Source organism: Elgaria multicarinata, chromosome 10 (genome assembly GCF_023053635.1).
Source record: "Elgaria multicarinata webbii isolate HBS135686 ecotype San Diego chromosome 10, rElgMul1.1.pri, whole genome shotgun sequence".
Lineage (NCBI taxonomy): Eukaryota > Metazoa > Chordata > Lepidosauria > Squamata > Anguidae > Elgaria > Elgaria multicarinata.
This window is the reverse complement of record NC_086180.1, coordinates 75,922,139-75,937,877: the sequence shown is the minus strand read 5'-3', so window position 1 is coordinate 75,937,877 and position 15,739 is coordinate 75,922,139. Positions and strand designations below refer to the sequence as shown.

Genomic DNA, 15,739 nt, shown 5'->3' with positions numbered 1-15,739 from the left:
GGAAAAAGAAAAGTTTTTAGTTGAGGTTTAAAAGCTGCGATTGAACTTGTAGTTCTCAAATGTTCTGGAAGAGCGTTCCAGGCGTAAGGGGCAGCAGAAGAAAATGGACGGAGCCGAGCAAGGGAAGTAGAGGCCCTTGGGCAGGCGAGAAACATGGCATCAGAGGAGCGAAGAGCACGAGCAGGGCAATAGTGTGAGATGAGAGAGGAGAGATAGGAAGGAGCTAGACAGTGAAAAGCTTTGAAGGTTAACAGGAGAAGTTTATATTGGATTCTGAAGTGAATTGGAAGCCAATGAAGAGATTTCAGAAGCGGAGTGACATGGTCAGAGCGGCGGGCCAAGAAGATGATCTTTGCGGCAGAGTGGTGAACAGAAACCAACGGACTGATGTGAGAAGAAGGAAGGCCAGAGAGAAGAAGGTTGCAGTAGTCCAACCGTGAAATAACCAGTGCATGAACAAGCGTCTTGGCAGAAGAGACAGACAAAAATGATCGAATCCTGGCAATATTATACAGGAAAAATCGACAAGATTTAGCTACTGCCTCAATATGAGGAATAAAAGAGAGCGAGGAGTCAAATATAAAGCCAAGGCTACGAGCTTCCTTGACCGGAGTAAGCGTAACATCATTGACAGTAAGAGAGAATGAGAGATGAGGAGAAGGTTTAGGAGGAAAAACGAGCAATTCAGTCTTTGCCATATTGAGTTTCAAACGACGATGAAGCAGCCAAGCTGAGATATCTGAAAGACATGCCGAGATACGATTGTGAACATCAGGAGAAAGTTCCGGAGATGACAGATATAGTTGTGTATCATCGGCGTACAGATGATATTGGAGGCCATGAGATTGAATAAGCTTGCCCAAGGGCAACATGTATAAGGAAAACAACAACGGGCCAAGCACCGAGCCTTGCGGAACCCCTACTGAAAGGGGAAAGGAGGAAGACGAGCTGCCATTAGCCAACACGCTGAAAGAGTGACCCGCTAGATAGGAGGCAAACCAGTTATAGACAGAGCCACAAAATCCAAGGTCATGAAGGGAATCTAAGAGAAGATCATGATCAACCGTGTCAAAGGCTGCAGTTAGATCAAGGAGAATAAGAACGGAATAATGGCCTTTAGACTTGGCAGTAAGAAGATCATTGGTGATCTTAGTAAGGGCTGTTTCAGTGGAATGCAAAGGACAGAATCCAGATTGAAGTGGATCCAAAGCAGAGTTACTAGAAAGAAAGTCAAGACAGCGAGAGTAGACCGCCTGCTCCAGGATCTTTGAAACAAATGGCAACAAAGAGACAGGTCGGTAGTTAGACAGAGATAGCCTATCAAGAGTAGGTTTCTTGAGAATGGGAGAGACTGTAGCATGTTTAAAAGCAGAAGTAAATGAACCAGAGGACAGAGAAAGATTAATAATATGAAGCAAGGAAGGGAGGATATCAGGAATAAGATTAATAAAGACACGAGAAGGAATCGGATCACGAGAACAAGTGGAAGGCTTCGAAGAGCGCAGTATTGTAGACAGTTCATCCGCTGAGACCGAAGGAAATGCAGAGAAATTTGCAGGAGGAACTGACAGATGAGGAACAGGAACTGGAAGAGGAGCAGAGCTGGCCAGATCAGAGCGGATAGTTTGGATTTTAGCATTGAAAAAAGAGGCAAAGTTATTAGCAGACAGAGAGGCGGGGAGAGATGGCGGATTAGGCTTCAGAAGAGAATTGAAGGACGCAAAGAGCCGCTGAGGATGCCTAGCATTTGACTGGATCAGCGTTGAGTAGTACTGCTGTTTGGCCAATGAAATGGCAGAAGAGAAAGAGGAGAGTACAAATTTGTAATGGACAAAGTCCGCCCTGTCCCTGGACTTACGCCAAAGGTGTTCAGCTGCCCGGGAACAAGAGCGAAGGTAGCGGAGGAAAGAGGTGAGCCACGGTTGGGGTTGAGAAGGGCGAACTATCCGAGTTGTAGATGGAGCAAGATTATCAAGAGTTGAAGATAAGGAGGAATTAAAGGAGGAGACAGCTGAGTCCAAGGAGACAGCCGAAAAGACAGAAGGAAGGGAGGAGGCTAGAGACTGGGAAAAAGCCTCATAATTGATAGATTGCAAGTTGCGACAAGAGCGAGAAGCGGGACGTGAAGGATCTGCTGCCCTTCAGATATTTTGGTCTTCATTTTCCACCAGCCTCAACTCCCATCAACATGGCTGGGAATTATAATCCAAAACATCTGGTGGGCACCAGGTTGGGGAAGGCTGTCACAGTCCCTCAGCTGGTGTAACTCAAGTATAGGATTGTGCTCTAAAACATATTTTTCCATGCATGCACGTATAACTTGACAAGATGCTGATCCTTATGGCTCCGTCTAGAATTGTTTTCCAAGTCAGGCAGGCATTTTTCTTTCTTTAGTAAATAGAGAGGGAAAGATGTCCACCTTCTGAATAACGTGTGCATATTTGACTTGTTGCACTTTCCTATGTTAAGATGTCTCAGTGATGTGGAAAGCGAAAATAAATAGTTTTCATCAAACTGGACTGGCTGAGAATCTAAATGTCTCATATACACGGTACACATGTTTAAAGATTTATATCTAAATCCAAGAAAAGAAGTCCTGGGGCTTGCAAAAAGAACATAGTAGCATATTATTACACGACGAGAGCACGGCTATTCGATAATATTGCAAGTAATGCTGAGCCAACTCTTTCACTCAAACTGCCAAAGTACTTCAGATTAGTTATACTTCAGTGCTGAAATCTCAACTGAAAAATGGCAGAGACAAATTGATATTTCCTCCATGGCTGGCAACTTTTTATAGAAATCTGTACAAAACATTTTATCACTTAGGTAAAAAAATGAATAAAAATAAAATCCTATAAGCTTTCCACTTTTCCTATAGGATTTTAGCTAAGATGACAAAATACAAGGAACTTAATGTGCCAGGATCTTTTTTTGTTTGTTTGTTTGCTTGTTTTAAAACCAAGATCTCTCTTGCTTGCAGGGATGTGTGAGAATCAGGGAAACAAGAGTGGTGGGGATGGGTGAGAATTTCATTTCAACTCAGTTTTGAGAAGAATTTATCCCCAATTCACAAATTTCTCCATATTCAGGAGAAAGGAAATTGAGATTAGGAATGTATGAGAATTTTATTTTTGCTCACAAAACATGCAAGCTTGTCCCATTTGAAGCTCCAAATGCAAACACAAGTATATGTCCATTGAAAATATTTGAAAATTGTCCAACTCATGCCCACACTCATCTCATTCCTGATTCCCATTTTGATTGGGGGAAATATTCTCCATAGAATGAAAGAGCCCCACTTTAGTCTATGGAGCAAAGTTGTGCAAATTAGGAAAATTGCGCAAATCTCCCATTCAATTGCCGAAGTTCAATTGCCAATTTGCCCAAGTTCGTCTCGTTCCCGATTCCCATTTTGATTTGTGCACATTTCCTCCATAGAATGAATCGGCCCCATTTTATATAGAGGAAAGTTGTGCAAATTAGGAAATTTCTGCAAATTTGGGGAAACTTGTGCAAATTTCCCATGTGATTGCCGCTTGATTTGCCCAAGTTTGTGTTGTTCCCAATTCCCTTTTCAATTCTCACGAATTTCCTCCATAGAATAAATCAGCCCCATTTTAGTCTATAGAGGAAAGTTGTGCAAATTAGGAAATCTCCTGCTTGGCTGCTGCTTGATTTTCCCGAGTTTCCTGTTCCCGCATAGCAAGCAGGGTTCACAATTGTGAATAGGAATTGAGCAAGAGATGGGCTGCCAGATGATGTTCAGAGAATCCTGGTAATCTTGAACATCACTCCTTCACCCATCCTTACTTGAGATTTTAAGAAAAGGAATGTGGAAAAACCAGAACAGACAGATGCATCCATCCAAGGCCAAGGCTTTGAGTACTTAGCTCTTAGAAGTCTGACTTTGTGCATGTCTACACCTAAGGGTGTAGGGGGAGGGAGGGGGAGGATCGCAGACTTACCTGCTTCTGCAATCCTCCCCCAGCACCTTGACAGCAGCACGACATCCTGGAATGGCGACAGAGTGCAATTGCCCTCCAGCACATATAGGATAAAAAAAACCTTGCAACTGCTCCTCACCCCTACCCCAATGGACACAGACTGCCCCCATGCAACTCCATGCCCATTTCCAGAACCCTGCTACTCATGGAGAAGAAGGGATAATCCGGGAGCAGCAGCCACACTGCCCACTCTATTCAAGATGGTCCCAGGGCCACGGAAATATTGGGAAATTTGTAGTCCCAGATATCCCAGGGAAAGTCCCTGGTTGTCCCGGTTTGTCCCCAGGATCCCCTGTGCATCATGTGGATGCACAGGGACGACCTGGAGACATCTCCGGGATATAGGCATAGTGTAGACATGCTCTATGAATCCCTGTGAATTCATAAGAACATAAAAAGTGCCCTGATGCTGGATCAGACCAAGGGTCCATCTAGTCCAGCACTCTGTTCACACAGTGGCCAACCAGCCATCAGCCAGGGACCAATAAGGCAGGATATGGTGCAACAGCACCCTCCCACCCACGTTCCCCAGCAACTGGTGCACACAGGCTTACTGTCTCAAATACTGGAGATAGCACACAATTATATAAGTGCCTAATTAGGGTTGCCACCTCTCTTTTCTGACAGGCTACTTGGCAGACAGGCACAACATTGTCCTTGCCATGCTGGGAATAACTGTACCTATTGCATTTGGCTGGTGTAGATCGGTTGGAATTTTGTTCCAGGTAGTTTTTGGAAAGACTTTACCAAAATTCACAATGTTCTTCATATCTGAGACAGGAAGAACCTGTGAGTTATTTATTTTTTACCCAGAATGTACAATAAGGCAAAACCAGGAGATTTTACCATCCCTAGTCTCTGTAAATGAGAACAAACTTTGCTACAACATCAGAATTATAACTTCCATCTAAGGTAGTTGTGCACCTGGGAAATTTGAGTGCTAGCATGGCAGGAACAGGAGCAGACTCAAGATATTTTCATGCCTGAGGCAAAGGGCAAGATAACCTCCATTCCACATAAAGTGACCAACGTTGTGTTTTACTTCAAAAGTAGTTGTGGGACAGTGTTCTCCGCTATACGTGAGGGTCACAGTTTAGCTTAGGGAACAAAGGACAGGACAGGAGGCACACCCACAGTTGTGTCTTCCAACAGTTGTGAACGGGGGGGGGGTGTCAAATTGCTCAGAAGGAATGTAGAGGGGAGAGTTAGTGCCATCTGCCTCACGAGGGGCATGGCTAGACGAGGAAGGTGGAGGGCAATGATCTTGCGATTTAATGATTGCGAGATCCTTGTCCTCATCTACACATGGCGCATGACATCCCAGGGAGAAGAGGACATCGCGCCTGCCATTTTTTTGAATCAGAGAAAAAAACAGCCCTCCCGCTCCCCCCACCCCACCCCCGATGGGCACAGAGCTCCTGAGGAGCTCCATGCCCGGGTCCTGGCTCCTCGTAGTTACTCGCGAGGAGCCAGGACATACCAGCAACAGTGGGCCACATGTTCCGTATCATCCTGAGATGGTGGGAAAAACGGGTAGGGCGATATCCCGGGGCAAGGGAAGGATCATCCATTCCTGCTCACTGGATGCCCTGTGTGTCATGTGGACGCACAGGGATGATCCCGGGGCCACCCTCGGGATAAGCCCTCGTCTAGCCATGGCCTAGGTCTAATGGTAGGGCTAGATAGTGTAAGGGCTGTGAGCACTGTCAGTACAAAGTGCAAAGAGACGTAATTTTAGAGATGTCACTGAAAGTCATATACTGTGCTCGTCTCAAATGTGGGGTGAGCATCACAAATGTAAATGATTCTCTGGATTTAACTGGGTACAAACTTGACAAATAAAAGAATGTCAGTTATTAAGGATGATGTTACGTTCTAATAAATGTAGCTGAACTAGGCAACCGTCTAATCCATCCAAAAGTATATTTCAATGCTTCAAAAGTGTACAGAACCTTTTTGTGTGTGAGTATTTTATTGAATACAATGACTGCTAGGTTCTTGGATTTCTTTATAGGAAATGCAAGTTAGTTTAATTTTAACTTGTCATATTGAAGCTTATTAAAATCCCATTTATATTAGTGTACAAGCATTTTCTATGCGTTAGTGTCTGTGATATTATAAAGAGGTTTTAGAGCATTGGGAATATTGGCAAGGATTAAAATTTTAATAGCAGCAGTGCCTGACACTTTGCATCAGTTTCAAATTTCATTTCTTTTTATGAAGATGACAGAAGAATTTTTAGCAACTGTATAATGCCTATTCATGAAGTCGAAGAACAGCTGCTTGAAGAAAAGTTACATTTATATGTTAGAAAGTGCAAATTTCTTGTTCTCTAAATGAATTCTAAGGTCATTCTTTGTGTTCTGAAGTATAGGGCGGACATGATTTGGCTCCCCAGGGAATGGTGAAATTTCTTGTCTGAATGTCTGTGCTTGGCTGACCTCTTTCACAGGTAAAAAGCCTCCAAAACTCTAAACTGATCTTCATAACCAACAGTTGAAAAGGCCTAGACTAGTTTGCTATGATATGTAAGTGTATGTCTGTATATATCATGTTGCATGTGCAAGCACATACATTCAGTCATATACATGCAAGATATTTTTTTAAAAAAATACAGGCACTTATATACTTTATCTGGAACAACACTATGAACTTAAGGGCCAAAGCAAAGTGCGACATTTTGGTTTTGGTTTTACTATAAAATCTTGATAGTGGCTCGTGCTTTCCATCCAGCCCCTCCCCTCCCCCTCCCTCCCATGACCATCCAGAGAGCAGCAGGTGAAGCAAATTCTATTTTATTTTTGCAGTCAGGGTGTTGCTGTGATTTGAGTAATTTTAAATTGCCAAACTGTGCATACTACGCTTATTATCGTCTTTTCATCAGGCTTGGCAAATAGTTTTGCTGTTGTTCTAATGTATCAGGAATGTACAAGCCATTTTAAAATGTGGAATGGTGGTTGGAGGATGGAAGGAGAAGTAATTCACATGGCCGTCAAAAGGGGCCCTCTGTGAGACCATTACACCCATGGTCTAAAATGTCCTAGGTGCACTACTCTTCTCAACTGCTTGGAGGCTTCTACTCACATTCAAGGGGCATGACTAGAAACCCTCCTTACCTACCTTCTCAATATGGGAAATACAGAGACCGAGGGATTGGAGAAGTTGGGGGTGGGTCTTACATGCACCCCTATTTCCTTTTTCCACTTTTAGCCCTCATATGAGCAGGCTGAACACCTGCTCAGGGCTCCTGTGTTCCTCTCCCAACACTCAGCTCATAAAGATGGGGTTGCAAATTCTTACTGGCCCTATTCAGACAACATGGTAAACCAGGCTGCTTAACCACAAAATGGCTAACGGAATGCATTGAGCACTTTGTGGTTAAGCAGCGTGGTTTAGCGTGTTGTCTGAATCAGGCCACTGTCTTTGACAAAAGCCACTGAGGGACTTCACCGTTTCCCCTTTAAACCCCAGATGTACCATGGCTGGTACAATATCCCACGGCAATTATTTCTAGGCATTTTGAAATCAGTTAGTGCTTTGTAAGAAAATATGCTTCTTCAGCTGAGACAACTTAAGGGAACGACTAAGCAATTGTTCTTTATCCATCATTTCACAAAACAGTAAAAGAGAGGAAGAAGAAATTTAGCCGAGTAAGAACACTCACCTGCACAACCTTTTGTGACTGTACATCCACAATCAGTACTCTGTCTAAGGTGGGTTGAGTTACGTAGATGAACTTGTCTTTTACGTTAGCAGCAGACGCCCAGACACACCGCTGGACTTCATCCCCTTCAGCTTTCGGGCAAACTTCATCCTGGAATTTAAAGAAGAAAAATGCACAAATCACTTCAGAAAGCAATCATTCTGAAGGATTTTCATAGCTGTGCCATGGTTCTGCATGACTCAGATACAAAGCAAATGAGTGCACTTGTGCCAGAAGAAATGGAAAAATTTGAGCTACTTCAGGAAATAACTGTGTCAGCTTCAAATAGTGAATTCAGTTTCATCCAATGCATTGTGGTTCCCTCCCTCCCTCCAAAACCCACTTTTTCTCTGAAAGTTATTCTTCTAATGTTGCCCAAATTATATGCCTTTATAGCAGAACGGACAAGGCACCAGATGTAAAATTCCTAAGGTATGACATGATGTCATATATACACAGATGTGTATTCAGCCATCAAGTCAGTGCCTGGAATCTCCAGTAAAAAAACAAAAACAGATTACGGAAACATGTGATGGAAAAGATGCTCTACCTGGACCCTGGGGAACTGCTGCCAGACAAGATGCTGATATAAAGCAGGAGGCTGATCCAAAGGAGCGTCCCATTTTGATATTGTATTGCATGCAAAGCATTTTCTACAGTCCTTCCACTTCATAGACAGAAATAGTTTTACACTTGTGATGTTCTACTTCTCAGCATTTGTGACATGTAAAGAGTTATTAGTTATAATGGGTTGGATCCAGTTAGGAATGTTTGAAAAAGTCATTTCAGTTTGGTTTTGATCAGGATTTTCTCAGTTTGTACTTTCCAGACTGAACATGGACTCAGATGCACAACTGATGCATACATTTGAAAAAATATGAAAATACATCTGGATTTTCATGCAAAAGAAAGCTTGTAATCATCTCATATGGACTCAAGTTGGAACAAGCTTTGAGATGAAATTCAGAGAACTTCAGTGAGTGAATTCACACATCCCAAGATCCAGTTACGGTTGGGGCAAACCTTTTGAAATCAATAGGACTGAAGTTAATAATGATTAAGTCCCATTGCTGTCAATGGATCTACTTGAGCATGACTAAATCTGAGTTCATCCCAGTATTGCTTTAAATCAACTTTAAGATCATGATGGAATATATAGAGATTCTAAAATGCATAGTCATGTATGTGACATTTGCACAAGTGAAACTGGGAACATTTTTAATAATTCACGTATTATTCATGACTCTTGTTACGGTGAGAATGGACAGCAGAAGAGATTTTTTTTTAACCTCAATGCGTGTTTTAGCTGATACTGATTTTTTCTAGTTGCTATTCAAATACAAAAACCAAACCATTTACCACTTGTCCATGTTTCTCGTATGAATACAGGGATATTATCTTCCAGGTCATATAATGGACTGTAATATCTTTTGATAGTTAACAAGCATGATATTGCTATAACAATGCTAAAACAAAGGCTACTGCAATGCCACCACCTCCCTCAGGCTAAGCACCACCATTTAAATACCTGAGGAAGGGGTAAAAAGAAACCTATAACCTTTCCTTTATAGCAGAGGGAAAAAGTAAGGAGATTTGGACAAGGCTCTTCTGTGAATATAGCGGGCTGAAGGTTTAACGTAATGTGTTTATTTATGAACCAATAGAGCAGGAGACACAGCCAAACTGACATGTGGTTTTGAAGTAGCAAAATAAAATGTTTATTGTTGTTTACATAATTCTAGTAATAACAATTCCAATAATAACAATCCTTAGTCCCTAGGATCTTATTTCCACTCACTCCTCACACAACTCCTGACAAGAACACAAACAGCTAAACACATCTACCCTCCAAAACCCAACCACCAACCAAACAACCAGAACCACTCAGCTCCCCCATATATAGACTCCTCCCCCTTTCCACAGCATCACCAGCCACACCCACTCAGTCCAACATTCCGTACTCTCTAGACATACTCATCCAGACATACTCACCCAGATTCTATACCTAAGGGAATAGAAATGTGGGTAATGCCACAGCTACCATGTATGAAGGCATGGTATTAATTATGTGCCAAATATCCGAACAGTTCAAAGCAGGCTTGAAAAATCTTTAAACTCTAGATTTGAAAATAGCTCGGCTCTGAAATATGTCACATATGCCAAGATTTCTCTTCCTCTTTTCTTCATCTTATTACTAGGGACAGCTCATCAAAACAAGATTTTATTCTACATCTGATGCTTATTCCTGACCTAATATATTCTATTTGACACATCATAGCAGGTTGCTGTAGCAATACTTATGGAGTGTCAGAGGATGATGACTTCAAGTGAGGAATAAGCAGCAGGCACTGATGCACTCTTGAGCAAATATCTTTGTTTCCATTCACAGAGGGGTCTTTGAAATGGAAGAGAGAGAGAGAGAGAGAGAGAGAGAGAGAGAGAGAGAGAGAGAGAGAGAGAGAGAGAAAACAGTACCTATGACAAGCATTGAAAGATTAAATACTAGAAAGCATTCTCTTAAGAGTGGGAAGACCTGGCTTATTCTACCACTCTGTGGCATCCACATTTGATGTGTTTGCTTTGGTACAAAGAGGAGGCATACTCTGAAACTCCACATGTCATAATGAATTAGAAATCAATTTCTTAGGCCCGCTTAGAATATGTTTGCTTATAAAGAAGGCTAACAGTCATTACTTGTTGCTCCAAATTTCCTAAAATATCAAGGGAAAAGGTGCGTGCTAGAAATCACTCAACATTATAGCTCTTTGAGATAATACATAATTCCTTTGGATTGACCATTAACAAATAAAGCAATGGTCAACAATGAATTAAAGCACACATTCCTATTGATATTGAATACAATTGAATGACCGATGGGTTTGGAATAGACCAAATACCGTTTGTAGCGAAGCTGTGAAGTTATGGTGGGAATTTATCCTGGTTGTGCTTTTTTATACTGTATTTTGTATTTGTGTTTTAACCTGTTGGTTGTTTTATTATGGTTTTAATTTTTGTGAACCACCCAGAGAGCTTCGGCTATTTGGCGGTATAAAAATGTAATAAATATTGATATATTTTACCAACAGATAAGAAGAGTCAGGCTGGATCAGACCAAGAGTCTATTTAGTCCAGCATTCTGTTCACATAGTGGCCAACCAGATGCCCATGGGAACCCACATACAAACATACATAGGCATACTGCCCCTGATACGGATGTATTTTAAAATTTTGTATATTATTTGTTATATGCGTTACGTTTAACTTTAGTGTTTTTTTACTTCTTTCTCTCATTCTGTGTATCTATGTTATTCAAATGCCATTGGACAAAAGCAATAAAATTTCAACTCGAATCGATACTGCAGGTAGCCTTATCTTCTATGAATTTGTCTAAGCCCCTTTTAAACCCATCCAAAATGGTGGCCATCACTTCATCTTCAGGAAGTGAATTCCACAGTTTAATTATGATCTATGTGATGCTTGTTGAATCGTCCTTATGGTATGTACTGAACAGGAAATTGTACTTTGGGCAGTTTCTTGTGTGAGAGGGGCCATGCTTTGGTAGAAGACATGCTTTGTATTCAGAAGGGCTCTGGTTCAATCCCTGGAATCTCCGGTAAAAAGGATCAGGCATCAGAGGTTAAGGTGAAAGTCCTCTTCAGCAGAGCTTGGAGAACTGCCACCACTCTGAGTAGACAATACTGGGCTAGATAGGCCAACCGTCTGACCTGGTATGTGGCAGCTGTCTACATTCCTATGGTGCATACCTGAAACAACAGCTAGATGTAGATCAGCGCTGATAATCACTGAGGCAAATGACAGCTAGTTAGAGTGGCAAATTCATCTCAAGAGACAGAGGAAACTACAGACCCCATACCTCCTGGCAGGAAATTATGCGTTGGTGTATTCTCAGGGACTTTATTTCCAGTTATAAATAAGGCCTGGAAGTAGGCCTCACCTCCCTCTAACAAGCTCCCTTTCCCTTCTTAATAGTAAGATATTTTATTTTATATATTTATTTGCTTTAGAAGGTTTGAGGGTGATGGGATGAAGATGGACACTTCTCCTATTCCTTCACTTTCCCCCTGAGCTTTCTCTCAAAAGCTCAGAAATAATGGATGGCTATTTTATTCAGAGTTGGTATGCTGTCTTTCACAGAAATATGGCCCAATGTGTCTCATATCAAAATAAAACAAAATTCATTGTATGGCTAAAAAAGCCTCAATCCAAACATTATCTATCTATCTATCTATCTATCCATCCATTTAAATAGCATCAGTTTAAAGCTGTACAGAACACATACACATTGAGAGCTTCGGCTATTGGGTGGTATAGAAATGCAATAAATAAATACATAAATTGATTAAAAGCAGCTTAAAATAAGAAGGTCTTCAAGTTCCATTTAAGTCCATACCTCCCTCCCTTGGGAGGGCATTTCACAAAGATGAGGCCACCACAGAAAAGATCCTGTCTCTATTGAGCACTAGTCTAACAGACTTTTGTGGCCACTGGCCAGCCTATGAGCAGGGCCTCTGAGGCCAATTGCAAGGCCTTCAGGTTTAAATGGCTGTACGCCAGAAGTACTTTAAATTGGGGCTGAAAACAAGATGGCAGCCAATGTAACTGATACAACATGTGTTATATGTCAAGGCTTCCTGGCCCCATAAGCATCCAAGCAGCAGCATTCTGAAACAGCTGAAGCTTCTATGCAATCTTTCAAAGTAGTCCCATTAGACAAGGCTGAACAGGAAACTAAAAGCATCATGTCAAAGAACTGATTCAGGCACTTCCTGGTATGGCAAGCTAGGAGGGCCAATTCACTTCAATAATAGTCTAGCCTGGATGTAACCAGGGCATCTGCAAACTCTGCTTTCTATAGATAGTGTTGCAGCTGGTGAATCATCCTAAAATGATAAAAGGCAGCCCTACTCACCAATGCCACCTGAGCCTCTACAGGCGGCGTGATATCCAGGAGCAGGAAAATCTACAAGCTGTGATGTTCATCTTTCATGGGGCATGCCTGCCCATCAGGCCCACCAGGTGGAACCCTCCATCCAGGTGAACAGGCTTCCCAACCCATCGTATCTGGATTAAGTTTCAGCTTGTTTGCCCTCATCCATCTGCAAACTGCCTTCAGTTTATTTGTAGCCTTCTCTTAGAAAGCTATAAATAAATAGGGAGTTGGATGTGATCACCCACTACTAAACTCAACCATTAGTCACTGAAGACACATGCTTCACTATGGCAAATACTTCTAAATGGAATGGTGTGCATTTAAGCCGACATTTAATTATTTGCATAAACCTTGTGCTAAACCAAAATATATTTTCAGACACGTATGTGTGTGTTTTGCACATCATGTTTTAATGAAGTATATCTGCTGCTAAATACTGTCGTCATCTTAGTTGACTTCCATTGACTTGCAAAAGATACTGACTTCCATTTCTTGCAAAAGATTTTCTCCTCACTCATTTTTTAGTTACCTGACCCATTAATCTGACTTTAACTGACATGAGAAATATAGATGGGAATGGAATGTAGAATGAGAATTTTCTGTTTAAGAATTACAATAAAATCTGAGTCAGTTAAGCTTAGCGTGTTCTTTTTCCTTTTCCTTTTTATCATAGCCTCAATATGAGGTTCCATTAAAGGTTCCAGCGGTCAGATAATGGGATAAACCAATTTTCTCTTAAATATAGGTACAGATTCTCTCCTTAATTAAAAAGTGATTGATAACCTTTTCCAATTTACTTTCTTTATAAGAGGAACATCTGATAATATCCAATAAAAATGTTAATTTATTTCATTCCTTTTTGACACTTCTTTAAGCAGAACGTGTTCCAGTGTAATTCAAATCTACAGATGTAGCAGAGCAAAATATTTAGAGTTTTCAAACAGTTGTCTGAGGCCTTAGCTAGACCAGGCTATATCCCAGGGCGAAGCCCGGGATCATCTCTGTGCGTCCACATGATGCACAGGGGATCCTGGAATCAGAGAGAGATCATCCCTCCCTCCCTAGCCCCAGGATAGAGCTCTCCCCTTCAGGCCTGCTTTTTCCGTGGTCCCAGGCTGAGCCCGAGACCGCGGAACATGTGGCCCATTTCCGTGGCTTGCGCCTGGAGCCGCACACGGGGCACAGCGCTCCTCAGGAGCACTGCTCCCATCGGGGTTAGGGTGGGGGGAATGGGGAAACCAAATTAAATTTTAAAAACCACTAACCTTCAGCACATGAGTTCGTGCACTGCCGTCACTTTAAAAATAAAACATGGTGGACGTGACGCCTCTCTTCCTGAGGTTGTCACGCCTTACATATAAACGGGGGAGAGATCTCGCGTTAATCCCAATGCGAGATCTCCCCTCCTCTGTCCTGGAACAAAAGGTAAGTCTAGCTAAGGCCTGAGATGGGAGGAAATTTACAGAGGAAATTCATTTGCCAAATTCAGCGGGATAGGATGTCTTGTGTCTTTATCCAAACTTTCTGAAGACAGTATCAAGATTGTTTCTTAGAGCCAATCTATATGTTATAAATTAGCTTCAATAACATCTTACATGATTGGATTATGTTTGTGAGCAGCATAACATTGCAAAATCTATTCAAATCAGATAAAATAGCTTCTGTAAGCAGGAATTTTAGCATCCCAGAAGTAAATCCTATTAATGGGGCTTACTCCCAGGTAAGTAAATATGGAATTGCAGCCTTAAACAATTACCTGGGAATAAGTCCCAATAAACCCAGTAGGACTTCTGAGTCAACATGTATAGGATTGAGTGAATGTCTGTGCATAAACAGAAGTGAATTTAAAGCTATGCTTAGCTTAAGACAAATGAAGACAGTGTATGACTCCTACATCAGATATCAAAGGACCACTCACATTTCATGCTAAACCACATTTTTGTGCTACAGTAATGATCCCCACAAACCTTAGACTTGCATGCTCTCTCCTCCTCTCTCCTTCACTTGTATAGTGATGAGGAGATTGGAAGCATTCACTTTTGTTTTTAAACAGACAAATGTTCCTTAATCTCTAAATGTGGAAGAACTCTGGCCAGCTGAAACTATTATTTGTTCGAACCACAGTTTGTTTGTTTGTTTGTTTGATTGTTTGTTTATTTATTTATTTATTTATTTATTTATTACATTTATATACTGCCCCATAGCCGAAGCTCTCTTTTACAAAAGTTAAAAGCAGTAAACATTAATAAAGTATACAAAATTAAAGCCATCAAAAACAGAAGAACAACAGTATAAAAACAACAACATCCATTTAAAAACAACAGTGCTGGGGTCCGTTCAAAGACAAACTTAGCGTTGTTAAATGCTGTTAAATGCCTGGGAGAAGAGAAAAGTCTTGACCTGGTGCCTGAAAGATAACAGTGTTGGTACCAAGCGAGCCTCATCAGGGAGATCATTCCACAGTCGGGGGGCCACCATCGAAAAGGCTCTCTCCCTTGTTGCTATCCTCCCAGCTTGTTAACAAACCACAGGGATAGGCAAGCATTTTGTGTCATGGAAACTTTTGGCACTTTGAGAAACTGTCCTGAGCAAAACCAAGAAATGGCTGCCATGGGAGGAATGGGAAAGGACACTTAACCTGCTCCAAAGCCTGAATACAAGGCAGAGGTGGAGTCTGAGCCCCAATGCCCTGAACAACCTCTTTGAACCCACAGTTTTACCAACAAAAACCTATTTCGCAGCAATCCCAGCTAGCGTTGAGGTGAAAATCTGCTTGGGGCAGTGCATGCCCCCATGTCTGACCGTTATGGGCCCAGGCAGATGCACCCGGCAGATTTTTGTCACAAAGCCAAGGGTGCGGGTCAGGGTGGAACCATGCTGCCCTGACCTGCGCCCTTTGTCCTTTCTGTCCACAGCATTAATGGCAGCTGCCATTAACGGAGAGCCAGTGTGGTGTAGTGACTAGAGTGTCGGACTGGGAATCAGGAGATCCAGGTTCTAGTCCCCACTCAGCCATGGAAACCCACTGGGTGACTTTGGGCCAGTCACAGACTCTCAGCCCAGCCTACCTTACAAGGT

The 15,739-nt window shown here is 41.9% G+C and overlaps 1 protein-coding gene across 1 annotated transcript in view; it reads right to left on the bottom strand.

Annotated features, from left to right (window-relative positions):
• The window catches only part of FSTL5 (follistatin like 5), a 422,510-nt gene that overhangs the window by 40,148 nt on the left and 366,623 nt on the right, over positions 1–15,739 (bottom strand). The window contains exon 11 of the mRNA XM_063135450.1: positions 7,672–7,821. Coding sequence (XP_062991520.1) covers positions 7,672–7,821 — 150 coding nt within the window. The remainder of the gene's footprint in view (positions 1–7,671; positions 7,822–15,739) is intronic.